The following is a 16,223-nucleotide window of genomic DNA, read 5'->3' as shown; positions in this document are numbered from 1 at the left end:
TATTTGAACTTTTATATATATATATATATATATATATATATATATATATATATATATATATATATATATATATATATATATATATATATATATATATATATATATATATATATATATATATATATATATATATATATATATATAAATCATTTGTTTACATGAGAGTGTAGTTATTAATCGACAATAATTAATCGAATTCTCTACAATGTAATGTACAATATTTTTTTTTATCTCTATTTTTATAAGCTTCAAAAACTCATTTTTACGTAAATATGAAGAAAAAAAACATTCATTTTTCAGAAACTTTTAAAGTATCTATTTGGAAACAATACAATATATTTTCATATAATATATATATATATATAAAGTTCAAAATGAAGAATGAAACAAAGAAAAATTATAGACATATGAAGAAGAAAAAAAAAAAGGGGGGGGGGGAATAATAAGTAAAAAAATAACAAACAATAGTTTAAAAAAAAAGGGAAGAAATTTTATTTAAAAAACCGGAAAAAAATAGATATAATCTTCTAATCAGCCCACACGATTATATCCGATTATAGTGCTTTTCTTAAATTTCTTCGTGTTTTCTTGTATTTATTTATATATATACATATATATATATATATATACATATATATATATATACATATATATATATACATATATATATACACATATATATATACATATATATATACATATATATATACATATATATATAATATATATATATACATATATTATATATAATACATATATATATATATATATATATATATATATATATATATATATATATATATATATATATATATATATATATATATATACACATAATTTTTTTTAATCTCTATTTTTATAGGTTTCAAAAATTCATTTTTTACGTAAATATGAAGACAAAAAATATTTATTAGAAACTTATAAAATAAATAAAGACTGAGATATTTAAAAAGAAAAAAAAAATACTGTTTCCTATATTGCAGAGAATCTGGTAGTCCATATTCTTGCAAAAACAAAATGGAAATCAGATTAATAATTTATAAAGACCGCGATAGTGCTGTGTTGGAGAAAGAAAAAAAAGGTTTCCAGGAAAACCAAGAGATTCGTACGTGCTGCAATTTACACAACTTTGCATTAGACGCTTTAACATTTCCAAACATTCAAATTTCGGAAAAATCATTCACACTTTACTCTTTCAGGAAAAGCAAAAAACCAGCCTTTGAAAAATTATTGATTATTTCAGCAATAAAAAAAAGTTCAGTTTTTCTCAGAAATGATGAATCAGAGAAAATTGATTTAAAAAAAAAAAAAAAAAAAAAAAAAACTATTACTCTGCATTATACTACATAAAACACAATATCTAGACTTGAGCCACTTTTGTCGGTAAGTGAGATAATTCAGCTTAACGCGTAGACATGGTGGCGCAATATTACATCGATTGGGTATGAGGGGGAAAAAAGGTCCCGAAAACTTTTTTTTTACGTGTTATTATTCATTTATTTTTTATTGGTGGCATTTCTAGACTTACAGGTTGAGTAAGCGAACGAAGAGTGGTCAGAAAATCACCAGGTTCCGGCGCTCTCGACCACTTTCAATCAACTAAATGCGCCAGAGATAGTGTCCGCACCCTCACTCGGAAAGATCGAAGTGGTTTTTTGATTACAAAGAGAATATCAATCGGAAATGAAGGAAAGATAGGAAATAAATAAAAATTGAGACCAGGAAAGTGGTTATTTTTAGGTTCGTTTGACATGACCACACAAGAGAATTGATAAAAAAAATATTAAAAAAAAGGAAACGGTTGTCATCTTTGTGCTATAAATTTACTCGTTCATTCTTCATCGATAAAATAAGAACAAAAAAAAATTTTTTTTTTTTTATGTATAAAACAAAACACAAGGTCGGGAAAACTGGAATGCCTTTCAATACATATTTGCATTTTTATTAAAATGCAGATTTAATTTCCAACTTAGAGATTTATTTTTCAGTTCCTACTATTAGTTCACCCTCTCCCTATACATTACATATTTATACAGAGATGCCAACTTGCTTCGGACAGCGGATAAATATTTTCGAGTGGTAGTCTTTTAACGTATGATTCTTGGTTTAATAAATTCGATTTATAAGGTTTTATGACATACCACTACTTATAAAAAATTCCAAGGTTTAAGTTATACGCCCCTTTGCAGCAGTTATGCTTGATGTTATTCTCACACTTAAAGACATGCACTGAGTAAAAACACACAGATTGTCGAAACCCTGTGAAAGAGCTACCATGGGTCGGATCAGGACGAGATTAATCCGAGTAATTTTTAGTGTAGAGCAGTGTTTCCCAAAGTGTGGTACGCGTACAACCAGGGGTACGGGAACAGTTTAGAGCGGGTACGCGTTCTTATGTGAAATATCTTGCAACAAACGAAAATTTTAAAAAATTTTATATAAAAACAAAGAAAAATTTACAAATTTACAAAGAAAATTTTTTCATGGAAATCAAAGAATTCCACGAAAATTTACGATTACGTATTTTTCTATTGGCCATTTTTTGCAGAGTTAACAGTTAATAATTAGTGGTGCCAACCGCCAGTAGTGATTTGTAAATTTTGCGCAATTCTTTTATAGTACAAAATACATTCATTTTTAATTAGTGGTACACAGGGTTACGAAAAATTTAGGAAGGGTACACAAAAGTCATAAGTTTGGGAAACACTGGTGTAGAGAGCAACCCGACACGAGTGGTGATAACCAGGATGGTCGGGTCTCTACTTAAACAGAGGTACACTTTTTTGTTAATAAAATTTATGATCTTCACGTTATTCATTATGAATATTTGTTAATTCACCTCATTTTTTGTACATATTTTTCCTTCTTGTAATTTTCGTTTCCCTACTTGTAAATATGTCTTGAACATTTCTATACATTCAATTATTTGGTACTTATTACCATGGCAAAGTGCCATTCTTTTTTCTCGACCTTAGCATGTGCCATTATTTGCATCTCTGTTTATATATCTTCTTCAAATTTTCAATCTTTAATAAAATACTTTTTAATCACCCACTCAAGTTCAAATACATTTTTTTATACTTGTAGTGGATTATACTTGATGTTAATACAGTTCTTTCAAATATTAATTCATTAATTAATTTTAGTTTTATATGGGTGAAAAAAATTTGTCTTATATAAGATGTTTAGCAGGATATAAATTTAGGAATGAATACCGTCAGTGACGAAGCGTGTAGATCGCTGGAAAAAAATTACCTAAGAAAAATTACCTACTACTTTTAAATTTATTTTTTTTAATATTACTTGTCTTATTACTGATTTAAATAAATAAAAAAAAAGTAAAAACGGAAAAATTTGATCCTTCACACATAATGTGTTCCCTTTTTGCCATAATTGCAAATACCTAAAAAAAAGTATATACCTAAATTTTTTAAAATTTTTTTAAATCAATTTTAAGTAATTTTATATTGTTACTAGTCCTAAATGTTATAGTCATACTCGCAAAGTTAACTAAATTAGCACCACTCAGGCAAATAAAAAAGGGATAGAGCACCAATAAATCAGAACACAAATGGCTTACATAGCATTCGTTTCATTCAAATTAAAATTTCTGAAAACTGATGGGAAGTTAAATAAACATCATTCATTGGATTGATTTTTTTTATTTATTTGGAGAATCAAAAAATGCCGAGTAGATAAACATCTATTTTTTTTATTTATTTTTCAACAGTCATTTTTTTTATTTTTTATTTTTGTTCAAAATGTGGAAACTTTGTTGAAAGATTTACTCTTTCATAATCTTTTAAGTTCATTAAAGGCTTTATTTCAAAAAGGGATAATTTTTTGAGTTTTTAACGAAAACAGACGACTCGAATTATGCATTAGAAGAAGTATTTACATCAATTTCGGTTTAACACAAGGTTAAAGAGCAAATTTGTTAATATTTTTCTCTTTTTTAGACTTTTTTACATCCCCTTGTTTAGGTAAAATTTGAATAAAAACGATTTTAAAAAAACTTAAAATTTGTTCAAATTTTCAGATCAATAAACGGTTTTTCCCCTTTAAGTAAAAGAAATGACCATCGATGATTCTACCTCATTTTTCAAATTACAAAAAAAAAGCATATAAAACAAAGTACCCATTTCCTTTATTCTCCAATTGGAATAAAATATCAAGGTTCGCCATTTTTTTATTTTTTTTTATTTTTGATGATACAATCGCGTGATATTAGTGCTTTAAACACACAAAGTCAAAACAGAAAGATCCACAATTCTTATTAAGACGAATCCGTGGGTACATAGTAAAGGTTATAGAGATACAGAGGTTTATTTATTGATAATTTCAGCTATATCAACATGCTGGGAAGCCAGTCAGCTAAAATAGGTCCAACTTCTGATAGTTTTGAGAGCTATTTTGGGGTTGTTATTTATGCGTTCGTATGAGGAGGTGGGAAGGATATGTTCGCAGTTTTTAAAAAAGAAAGGTACGGTTACAAGTTCCTCGAAGAGTGATTTTTGGCAGAAAAGGGGTATAAACGCGCAAATTTTACTGGCGCCGAGATGATGGAATTCGTTCTTTGAGACAAAAATGGTTACGTCAGGATAAAATAGAATTCTAGATATTTTTCTTTTGCACGTTTTCATGTCGGGGAAAGGTGATGATTTTAGATTTAATGAAAATATTGAAAGGAATAAATTTGATTGATGATGAAAAATTATCCGAAGATTTCTTAAAGAACAATTCGATTACAATCTCATTTTAACTCTTTACAGAGACGTTCTTTTATAGTAAACTTATGATAATATATCGTTAGGATTGAGCTAAATTTATGAAACGAAATTGATTGTTACCTAAAAGAGATTTCACTTTTTTGTTTTTAAGAGCATTTCTTGATGGGGGAGGAGAAGGTGGGTGGGATTTTCCAAATTTTACCTATTGTAAAGAATTGTCAATAAACTTAAACTTCTGTGATTATAAATAACCAATTCTATAAATCTTATGTTTATAATCACAAATAAATTCGATGAGATATGATCGTAGCGTACAAGAGCGCCTCAGCAAATATAACTCCGTAGGTCTCTTCTTGACCTCATGCAACCTTTACTGTTACCCACACTTATGTAAATAAAGCCCTCCATTATTTATTTATTTTGCATTTTCTGACATGTTCAGTAAATAGAGCAGTCACCTCCCAATGAGGTGGCCCAGGTTCGAATCCCAGCATTGGGTGGTTGGTACTAATTCTGATGACGGCTCTGACCGACCACAGTGCTGACGGAAAATTTCCTCAGAGATAAACGGATCATAGATTAAAATTCCTTTGCCATCGGGCAAACTGAGGGAAGATTTCGTGATTTTCCTGTCCAGGCAAACACAAATGCGGGTAAGTTCAATCAAAATAGTTATTCACGAAGACTAGTTTGTCCCAAAGCTTGAACCAGGAGTTCCCCTGTCTTCTGGGTTGGGTTCAAAATTACAAAGCTATGAAGTAAAGCATTGATAGTCGTAAACTCGGTCAGTTGCTCAACAACATAAAATATAAAATAGCCACAAAAATCAGGAATGGGAAATATAATTCGTATCGACATTTAAAAAGTAATAATCTTGATGGGAAGTATTCTTCCCACGGTCTTATAAAGGATAAAATACCGCACAACACTTAATAGATAAGTGATTTAAAAAAATTAAAAGGAACTATTAAGAAAATAAGACAAAAACGCTTGCAACCCATGTCAATTACGTTGATTTTCACCTGAAATAACTGCACAAAATTTCATTAGGCAAGCTTAAATGTTCGTAGAAATATAGACATATTTATTTTTTTTAAAAAATATTAAAATTTTTTTTTACTGTAACTGCAGAAATATTTAATAAAATTAAACAACATTTTTTATTAACAATAAAAATATTTTAAAATCTGAAGGAAAAAAATTCGTTAAAATATGCGCAAGATATGAGTAATTGAAGTAATATTTTCATTCTGGGAATGCGCGAAAAAGATTTAAAAAAATATTTCATAATTTTATTTTGAATCATATTTGATAACTTACAAAAAAAAGTCTGATTTCAATAGCTTGAAAAGTTTCTAGCAATTTTCGAAGTAATTTTTTTTCTTACATTTGGAAAGAAGGCTTTGTTGTATGGTAAAGCGCTTTCCACAACTTAAATTTTGTACTATTAAACATGATTTATTAAAAATGACATCGACATTATTTAGGACCACATCCTATTAAATTATGTTTTGTATCACATTTTGTTGTCCGGACCATCCTTTTAGGGTATTATTTGTTTTGAAATTTTGTTTCATGATACAATTTGTGGAAAACCCCTTATCATTCAGAGCTTTCAATAAAAAAAGTAAAAAAACTACTTAGAAAACTTTTTACATATTCAAGTTATTGAAATCGGACTTTTTTCATAAGTTAAAAATACGATTCTAAATAAAATTAAGAAATATCTTTTTTTAAATGTTTTCGCCCACGCGCAATATGAAAATATTGCTTTAAATATTCATGTCTTGCACAATTTTTTACGAATTTTTTTTCAAATTTTCAAATATTTTTATTATTAATTTAAAATATTTTATTTAATATTTCAGCTGTTATTGTAAGAAAATGGAAATAAATTTTCTTTTTTTTTTATAAAAATGTTCATATCTCCATGAATTTAAGCTAGGTTTACGAAATTTTCTGCAGTTATTACATATGATAATTAACGCAATTTATATAAGTTACAAGCTCTTTTTTTATTTTTTTTCTTGGCATAGGGTGTTTGAAAACATTCTTTTTCGCTCATAATTTATTGCCGGTCTTTCAAACATATGAACTTTATTGATACATATGAGAAATCACATGACTTAACACGACACTGCTAAAGTTTTAAAATAATTCTCAAAGCATTTTTTGAGAAATATGAAAAAATTAGTTTGTATAAAACTGTGTCCAACTTAGCTTAACTAGTTTTGGGCGCAAAAGTTTGTAATTCAGCTAATCGCTGACTCAACTAGCCTAGAGCTCAATTTTTCAAAAAAATATCTAAAATTAGCTTAAACTAAGTGAGAGGTATTCAAAACACGAGGCTTACTTAAAGCTATTAAACTATACGTCCATCGCCTACAAATCAGACTTACCCGACCGTGTCCGAACACTCCCCTGTGACTCATACACTTGACTTTTACGACAAACTCACCCCACTCAACACGACACGAGGGTCAGCCAGTGGATTACATGTCCCCCCAAGATATATCCTTTCGAATTTCTATACTCACAGATGATATGAGAGAAAGTTCCGATGGAATGGTATTTTTATCTTTTTTTTCCTCTCTTTCGCGATTGGAACAATAAAGTGCTGGATGGTTTGCAATAAAATTCTCAATCCACCCTAAGAAAGAAGTGCTGATATCGCTTAGGGATCCGCTGTTATATCTTGGCGTCGTAAAAACCCCTTCGATGAATTTCGGAAAAATAGAACTCTTTTTTCTTTCCACGCTAGAAGATTTATAGAATTTGTCGGTATTATCTCGTTGAAATTCCATATTAAGAATTAAAAGGGGAAAAAAGGATAAAAACATACAATAGCAGCCCGCATTAATCCCATTTTAATTGAATCCATGTTGATTTTGCTGAAATTTACAAAAGTTTCCCTTTTTTCCACTTCTCCTTTCTATAGTTCATATAATTTACAATCCGTTTAATACACACAGAGATACGGACCGCGGGTGTCTTCTTCTTTTCACCTAACCCATTTCAGACCTAAAAGATAATTAATGATGTGCACCTGTGGCACCGAGGGTCCGTTTGTAGGGGGAGGGTACTATTTCCATAGAGGGATTTTATATAGGGGACAGAATCCTTTTTCTCCAGGAAAACAACTTGAAAGGGAAAAACATTTTTCCCTTACCATCGTTCAATTATACTCTCGTTAACATATACAGTTCACCCCTTTTTTTTGGAGCCATTTTCGAAAATGTCCCAATTGAAATATATCAAATCTTCCAGAAATGGTTATCTTTTGCTGTACAAGAATTATCTGTACAATATCTATCGTAAATATAAAAGTGACACAATATATTGGCGTTGCGAAGATAGTAATTGTAAGGCCAAAATAATTATGAAAAATGGCTTCATAAAAAAATCAATTGAAATCCACGGGCATGCACCCGATTTTGATAAAATTAGAAGAAAGGAATTCTGCAACACATTGAAGAACAGGTCAAAAGAAGAATTGTCGGAGGCAGTACCAAAAATATACAGGTAATTAATTTACTTTAATAAATATTATTATCTTCATTATAATACCCAGCTTAATATTATACATCGAATTCGCTTTCAAAATTTTACAACCGAATTTATACGATTATTATTATTTAAACATTAATTTCATCTTAATATTTTTTGATACAAATATAAAAACAAAGTGAAAACTTAATTAAAAAAACTAATTTGATTAGGGCCGTAAACAAGAGTCTGTGTTATAAGTCACATATTTAATAAGAAAATCGCTCATTCATTTTATACAGGAAAAAGACATTCAAAACAACTTTTTAAACTATTAAACGTATTGCTAATTTATTAATAAAATTATTTTTATATAAATTTTAAAATACAAATTTTTATGCAAATTTAAACATTTAAACAGTAAATTTATAAATGCAATTTAAAAAATAAACAGAAATTTAATTATAACTTTGAAAGTTTATTCAAAATAAAATATATTCATTTAGAAAATATAAGATTAATTCTCAGTTTAGTTCATATAATAATCTATTCTTCTCAGAAATGGTAAGGCCAGAAATAATTCCCTGCAATTTGTAAATTAATGTACGTTGTTTGAATAATTAGAGAACAGTTAAATATTATAACTGAAAGATATAATTTAATAAATACTGTTCTGAAGCTAATACAAAATAAATAAAAATTTAATTTAGAAAATATTGCAGACTTACAGCAACTGTGCCTATTCCTGCTAAGAAAGTGGTAAAGATAGATACTTAGTGTTTTGCATTTTTAAAAATGAAACAAGTAATTCTTCTAATGAAGATGGCTTCATGACGATTTCTATGATATTGAAAAAAAAACTGAAGTAGTTTCTATCAAACTAAAAAGGAAAAATGAGAGATGCAAAAAAAAAAAAAAAAAATATCAAACAAAAAAAAAAGTTAATCAAGTTAAAGTTAGTATTGATTTTTTAGTTATAGTTACTCATCATTAATATAAAACTGAAAATAAAAAAACCTAGAATTGGAAATCATAATAAAATTTTTCAAACTAAAAGAATTACTTGTCTCCTTAACAGTTTTATACTCAAGTTTATGATCAGTTTTGTACTTATAACACTTTTAACTTAACTTTATGATGGATAAAAAAACTGTTGAAGTGTCCTATGCCAACTTTATGTATGCATTAAATTTAACAAACATAATAATTATGCCTAGAATAACTGTTAATCCATTGTATTCTTCGCAAATAAAAATAGTATATATTTTACATACTAGATAAAATGCTTGAGGTATTTTAAATTAATATTTATTATGCAGAATTTATGTTTACATAACTTATCAAAAATATATAAGGTAAATATAATTTAAAAAATGAGCCTAAAAATTTTTTTAATTGATTTTTTTTTTTACAAATTTTTTAAAAAATATTTGCATTTAAAATATTAATAGATAATTAAGTAAAATTTAGAGTATTGATGTTAGAAACATTAATATTTGAAGTTATTGAAGTATCAATATATGGATGTCACAAAAGAACTATTAAAAACAAACTAAATTAAATTTTCTTGCAATATATTGAATTTTATTTCTGTTGTACTTATAACTACATAATTTAAATTATTATTTTTAGTTCTTTCCATTTCATCTAGCTTCTTTTTTTAATTTTTAAGATAATACATATACACTCATTCGCAATAGACTCGGCAGTAACTACAGAGGAAAATTGTGCTCAACGTAAATACGTGCTCAACGTGCTGTTTGTCATATTATGTTGCTATGAGGGTCAATAACATAACACATATTAGCAAACAGCCAATTTTTAGTTATAAATTTACCTAATTAGGGATTTACTGTGTAAATGCATTCTTTAACTTTGTACATGTTCATAAAAATGTTCTCTTAGTTATCATATGGTTATTTTAAAAATTCAAATCATAATTGGATATATAATTTTCAGGGAGGAAATAGGGAAAGCAGCCAGAACCATTGATATAGCAGTGAGTATGCCAAATATAAAAACTGCCTGTCAAACCATGTATAGAGCCAGGGCAAAGGCATTACCGCCTTTGCCAAACACTTTGGCAGGAATCAAAATCAATGGTAAATGGGCAAAAACCATTGACAATCGAGACTTTCTCCTCGTTGATGATCAAGTAACTGGAGAAAGAATTTTGGTTTGTACATTTTCGTTATGAACTTGCTATTAATCATATCAGCCAGCTTACACTTTTCAGAAGAATAATTTTCTCAAGCAGTATTGTAGAAATATCAATTTTTATTTTGCCAGAACATCCAATAATATGTTTATTATGCAAGTATATGCATTCTCAATTTATTTATGCGTAAATGTAAGATTTTTGTAAAAATTAAATTTAAAAATTTCATATATTAATAGAAAATAAATATTTTCAATTTTATTAATTTAATAGAAAAGACATATTTAAAATAAATTTCATATATTTTTCTCACTTCCCTTTTTCCATATTTAAAAAATATAATTGTCGTAAAAAAAACAGAAGCACTTAACTGAAAATAATTAAAAGAGACTAGATCTCCAGTATGGCGATTAAAAATAATTACAATCCAAATCTTACAGTATCCTCTACACAGCACTAGCAATGTGAATGTTTGGCTAATATGTGGTCAAACATTAAGGTGAATTTAATATATAATAACAATAAACTTAAATAATGAGTTTCATCTTCAATCTTAAACGTTGCATAATAAATCGTTTTTCTTTTTTACCACATGTAAAAATTCAATCACAGAAGCGCTTTCTAAATTTAGAATATGTCAGAGAACTTTTCATTTAAAATGACACAGCTGTCAATTAAACTATAACAAAACATTGATAGCTGTTGCTGCTATTTAATATCCAACTATTTCATAAACACAATGCACTAATTCAGGGTGGCCACTCAAATCAGATTTCAGAATTCTCTGATTTTTCCAGAAAAAATCTTAAAATTTCCAGGTCATTACACTATTTTTTTTAATCATTAATTGTAGGTGGGTACAAAAAAAGTGTATATATTATGAAGTATTATATTTAAAATGTTATTCTCAATATATCATAATGAATAGATGTGGAGAAAATAATATGTTTAGTATTGTAGAATATGTTGTTTTAAATGAATAATTTTTTTTTAAAATTGTTAAATAGTTTTTGCACAAAATGTACGAGATAGCAAATACAGAGTGACCTTTGGATAAGTACTGTTAAAAAACCTTGGATGAGTACTGTCTAAAATATTTTCATTAAGTAAAAGAAAATAATTCCATGGTATTATACATCAATAAATTTTTATATTTATTTACATTTCAATATAGAGCCCTTTTGTACTGTATTTGATCCAAACAGTGCTCTTTATAAAATACATTGATATAATTTTCTTTAAACCAATATCCAAAGTCAAATGCTTAAATATTGTTGTTTGTGTTGAATTAGCATTATTATTTTACGAAATATCCAGTATTCGTAAAGGCAAAATTGTCAAATTTCTTGTTGTATATTCTGTAGAAAAACATATTTTTTCTTATTAGAATATTTAAAGAATTTCAATCTAACCACATGGTTTCTTAGTTTGATTAGTCAATTGTTTTTGTTTTTACAATTGGGTAATTCCATGGTGTCGAACATAGAAATTAAAAACCGAAGCAAATATCCCAACCCCTTCCCAAATTGCAGTCCCATAGTCTCCAAAGAAGTCAAAGGTTTCTACAATCGTTTAGCAACTATGGGAGAAATTTATGTCACATTCTAGTTTAACAGGGTTATAATGAAGCAAATTTTGATGCAAACAAAGTATTGGTAAGGTAATGATTTTTCACCTGTTTGGCAATACATTTCAGTCTAATAATTTAAATTATTTAGATGCTTAAATTATTAGAACTGAAAATTAAATTAATCAGATAAAATAATTTAAATTAAGAAAATTAGTAAATAATTTAAACTAGTGAAATTTTAAAAAAATATCACAAAATTTTTTTAGCTTTTCTTTAAAATTCCCTGATTTTTCTAGGTTTCTATCCAAATTTCCCTGATTTTTCCAGTATAAAAAAATTTTCCTGATAATTCCAGGTTTTCAAGGTGGGTGGCCACCCTGTAATTAGAGAAGAATGCTATAGATAAGCTCAGGTTTATAACAATAAAGAAACTTTAAACCATTCATACTGAATAAGCCTTTAACACAGAATATTTCTTCTTTTATTACATCCTGGCGAAAGAAAATTTCTAGGCACTTAACTTACTTTTCCCTGGCATTAATTTTCAAAATAAAGAAAGAAATTTAAAAGAAAAAATAATCTTATTGCATAATTTATCTTAAAGACATAAAAAATTTTTATTTAATTTTCAGATATTCGGAACGAAAGAAAATCTGGAGGTTTTGTGTCAATGCAAAAAAATATATTTGGATGGCACATTCAAAATGGCACCGAAACTCTTTTGCCAGCTTTACACCATTCATGGCTCATTCATGGGAAAAATATTCCCATTAGTCTATAGCCTATTGCCTGACAAGTCGAAACATACTTACTTACGTTTGTTTCAACATGTCAGCAATATCGCTTGGTATAATGGGTATATTTTTAACCCAGAATGTGCCATGATGGATTTTGAAGCTGGCGCAATGAACGCTCTGCAGGAAGTCATCCCATGGATTGTCATTAAAGGTTGTTACTTCCACTTCTCACAATCGATCTGGAGGAAGGTACGTAAAGATTGAGTCGTCTTTTAATAACTTAAATTACTTTATTAAAAACCAGGTTTATTCATGCAAAAGAATATTTAACATTATATATTTAATATTTTTTAATGAAAATAATATTTAACAAACACTTTGATTGAATACAGCTCAATATTTTATTTGTTTTAAGAAAAATGTTTTAAGGAACTATTTCTTATAATTATAACACATGATAAAAAACTTAAGTTTACTTTTTTTAGGTAACTAATTTACCCAAATTATTTTACGAAAACTCAAGCATTCCTTATTAGAAATATTAAACCGAGGATTAAAAAACTGCTAAAAACAAGAATATAATATCTTGAAGCTTTACCATATGAGCCTATTCATTTCTTCAATGAAAAAAATACAAATACAAAACTGTCTATTTCTTTCTTCATGTTTTATAAAATGATTATGGAAGTGTCGATTTTCGGTTGAATTATTGTATAAAGTGTGTAGAGTTCTGATGATTTTTTCAGTAAATTTGGTGAAGATGCCATTTTGTTTCACATAATTTTTGTGATGGTTCCTAGGAACAGTATCAAAATTGATCAAAATTAGTCCCTACATGTACACTAGAAAGACTAAAAATTCAAAGAAAAATTTTAAGTATTGAGAATAGTATCACTAATGCTCATTTTAATGTCAATGTTTTATTTCAGGTTCAAGCGTTAGGTCTGGTATCCGATTACATAAACTGCGAAGATACAAGGCGGTGGATTCGGCGGTTATCAGCCCTTCCACTTGTTCCTATCCACCAGATCGGGGATGCCTTCCTGGAGATCACAAGAGATGCCCCAACAAGCCACCAAATAAATAATTTCACAGCATACATGAAAACGACATGGATAGATGCTGGTTCTCAGTTTAGTCCGTAAGTCACACAGCAAATCGTAGCAGTGATACAACTTCTTAACTATGTGTGCAATTCTATTTATTCCAGAAAGCAATATCAGTTACTTTACTTCTTAATTTTTATACAAATAATTTGTTGAATAATTTAAAACTTCAGATTAGATCCAAATACAGATTTAAGCAATATAATTAAAAGTGGCGAACTAAATAGTTATTTTCTATTTATCCAATATTATTTATGAATGAGACAGAATACCATTTCTCAACTGTTTAAAGTGACCACTAGGTACCATGCAAAATCAATGGTGGGCAACATAGAATAAAATGAATAAAAAGTGTATAAGGGAACATCCACTATGAGTTAATGAAATAATTAGTAAATTTATGAGAAATTAATTTTCTGGGATAAAAGTATAAGTAAAATGAAACATAGAATGTAAAATAATCATAATATCTAAAGGAAAACTTATGAAATTGCATCAATTTAAAGAAAAAAGTTCTGTTATTCATTTGAAAAACGTTTTAGAAAAAACATTAAAATCTCAATTTTTTTTTATTATAATTGTTAATGTACTTTAATTTACTCGTCTTTAATATTATTTTGTTTTATTTTGTAGGCACATTTGGAACCACTTTGACAACAATGACAATGTGCGGACAAATAACCATGTCGAGGGGTGGCACTCCAAACTAAGCCGTAGAGGAGTGCCATCAAACCCAAATATTTACATATTTATAGATATGATCAAAAAAATTGATCACGAAAACGATGCAGAAAAAATTATGTTGCTGTGTGGGGCACAGAACCCACCGGTGCAAAAAAAAAAATACAAGCACTCGAATGAAAGGTTAACTGCATTGAAAACGAGAATAAACCACATGCCTTTGAAAGCCTATATGGATGCAGCAGCATATTATGTTCAATTTAAATAGTGTTTATTTATGTTTGTAAATTTTATTTCCTGTTTATTACTCAATAAATTTTATATTTTCACTCTTATAAATATTAGAATCCTGAGAGAATATTAACGTATTATCGCGTCAACCATTTTCACCAACACTGTGCCTTCGTTATCTTTCAAATTTATTTTTAGAAAGTAATTTATTGTGAAAGGGTAAGAAAAAAAATACAAAGATAACTTCTTACATGCAAAAAATGAGCAAAAATTACAATTTGAACCACATATAAATTTACTTTCTGAATAGGTTAAATTGGTTGCTGGTTTAATACTCAAGTACCATAAATAAAAATGTTATACAAATACATTGCAAATATGTTTATACTGTTGCCAAGAAAAATTTATAAAGATACCTCACATCTATTTATACTAAAAAAAGCCACCAAGCAAAATGGGTTTATATACAGATATCAAAAAAAGAAAAACATTTGAACTTATCTCTTTCTTTAAATTAAATTATTTAATACATATATAATTATTCATAATAAAGCTTTCAAATCCGAAATCCAAGACAAAGAATCTTAGAAATTCAATACGCTATAGCTCTATAAGAGGAGATTTATTCATCGTAAATTTTATAAAAAAATATTTGCCAAAGAAAGTAATTGTGTTCCATTTGATATTTAGAGCACTAAGCTTTATATTTAAGAGCTAAATGTTTTAAAGCCAACAATTGATCTTCCATGTTTAATTAGGAATAATTATTTAAAAATAGCAGAATTAACCCAAGTATAAGATTATTTTTCATCATGAAATGTACAACACATTTATTAGGTTTCAAAACTTTTTTAAGCATCAAAATATTGACTTAACCTTTATACTTTTTCAATATTTTATTACAAACATATTTCCATCAAACAGTTAATAGTCAGAAGAAACATAATTATTTTTAATTTGGTAATAAATGCTACAAAATAACTATCCAGACAGATTGAAAACGTTCTTTTTGGCATCCTGTGTTTTGGTTACTGTTTGGGTTTCCTTAATGTTGCCATTTGGCAATGAGAAATCTTCTTGCGCCTTTTTACGTCAAGATTTCGCGTGCAGTTCGTCAGGCTACCGAAGCTGAGGTGCCATCCTCTCTGCAGAGGATTAAAATTGTGATGGCATGTCTTTGGATTAGGACTGGGCGATATTAGAAATTATATATCGTGATGCATCGCGATATAGTATTTTTAAATTTCATTTACTTGTAAGGCACAGAAAGTCAAATTTCTAACAATATTACAAATTAATATTTTCTTGTACTATTATGCATAAATAATTATTAAGTTCGATCGTAATGCTCAATTTCTAAATGAAAAAGTAAATGTAAGTTTTGTTACATTTTCTAAAAATGATCATGCAAATAAACGAAAGATTTCTTAATTTAAAAATAAATAATAAAAAAATAAATAAAATTTAAATTTATCATTATATTTATCTAACAGTATAAAAAGAAAATTTAAAAAATAAGTTCGT

The 16,223-nt window shown here is 27.7% G+C and overlaps 3 protein-coding genes across 3 annotated transcripts in view; 2 read left to right on the top strand and 1 right to left on the bottom strand.

Moving 5' to 3' along the window:
* The window catches only part of LOC107447933 (rho GTPase-activating protein 26), a 217,277-nt gene that overhangs the window by 69,627 nt on the left and 131,427 nt on the right, over positions 1-16,223 (bottom strand). The gene's annotated exons all lie outside the window — the stretch shown is intronic.
* Positions 10,013-12,797, top strand: LOC147809354 (uncharacterized). The gene is made up of 3 exons (XM_087165050.1): positions 10,013-10,392; positions 12,577-12,717; positions 12,780-12,797. Exons 1-3 carry the CDS (start codon positions 10,129-10,131, stop codon positions 12,795-12,797), a joined length of 423 nt encoding a protein of 140 aa, XP_087021176.1. The 5' UTR covers positions 10,013-10,128.
* On the top strand, positions 12,820-14,915 carry LOC147809353 (uncharacterized). The gene is made up of 3 exons (XM_087163949.1): positions 12,820-12,930; positions 13,611-13,822; positions 14,421-14,915. The coding sequence occupies exons 1-3, from the start codon at positions 12,826-12,828 to the stop codon at positions 14,734-14,736; spliced, it is 633 nt and encodes a 210-aa protein (XP_087020075.1). The 5' UTR covers positions 12,820-12,825; the 3' UTR covers positions 14,737-14,915.

The sequence above is a fragment of the Parasteatoda tepidariorum genome, chromosome 5, assembly GCF_982258835.1.
Source record: "Parasteatoda tepidariorum strain Cologne lab strain chromosome 5, Ptep-v5.0, whole genome shotgun sequence".
In the NCBI taxonomy this organism is placed as follows: Eukaryota; Metazoa; Arthropoda; class Arachnida; order Araneae; family Theridiidae; genus Parasteatoda; species Parasteatoda tepidariorum.
The sequence above is the reverse complement of the archived record's forward strand: the minus strand, read 5'-3'. Positions and strand labels throughout refer to the sequence as shown.

Coding starts and splice junctions, on each gene's coding strand:
- LOC147809354 (XM_087165050.1), top strand. CDS start 10,129: ATGGTTATTTTAAAAATTCAAATCATAATTGGATATATAATTTTCAGG. Junction 10,393..12,576: donor TAACTGGAGAAAGAATTTTG/GTTTGTACATTT, acceptor TTTAATTTTCAG/ATATTCGGAACGAAAGAAAA.
- LOC147809353 (XM_087163949.1), top strand. CDS start 12,826: ATGATGGATTTTGAAGCTGGCGCAATGAACGCTCTGCAGGAAGTCATC. Junction 12,931..13,610: donor CACAATCGATCTGGAGGAAG/GTACGTAAAGAT, acceptor GTTTTATTTCAG/GTTCAAGCGTTAGGTCTGGT. Junction 13,823..14,420: donor GCTGGTTCTCAGTTTAGTCC/GTAAGTCACACA, acceptor TTTATTTTGTAG/GCACATTTGGAACCACTTTG.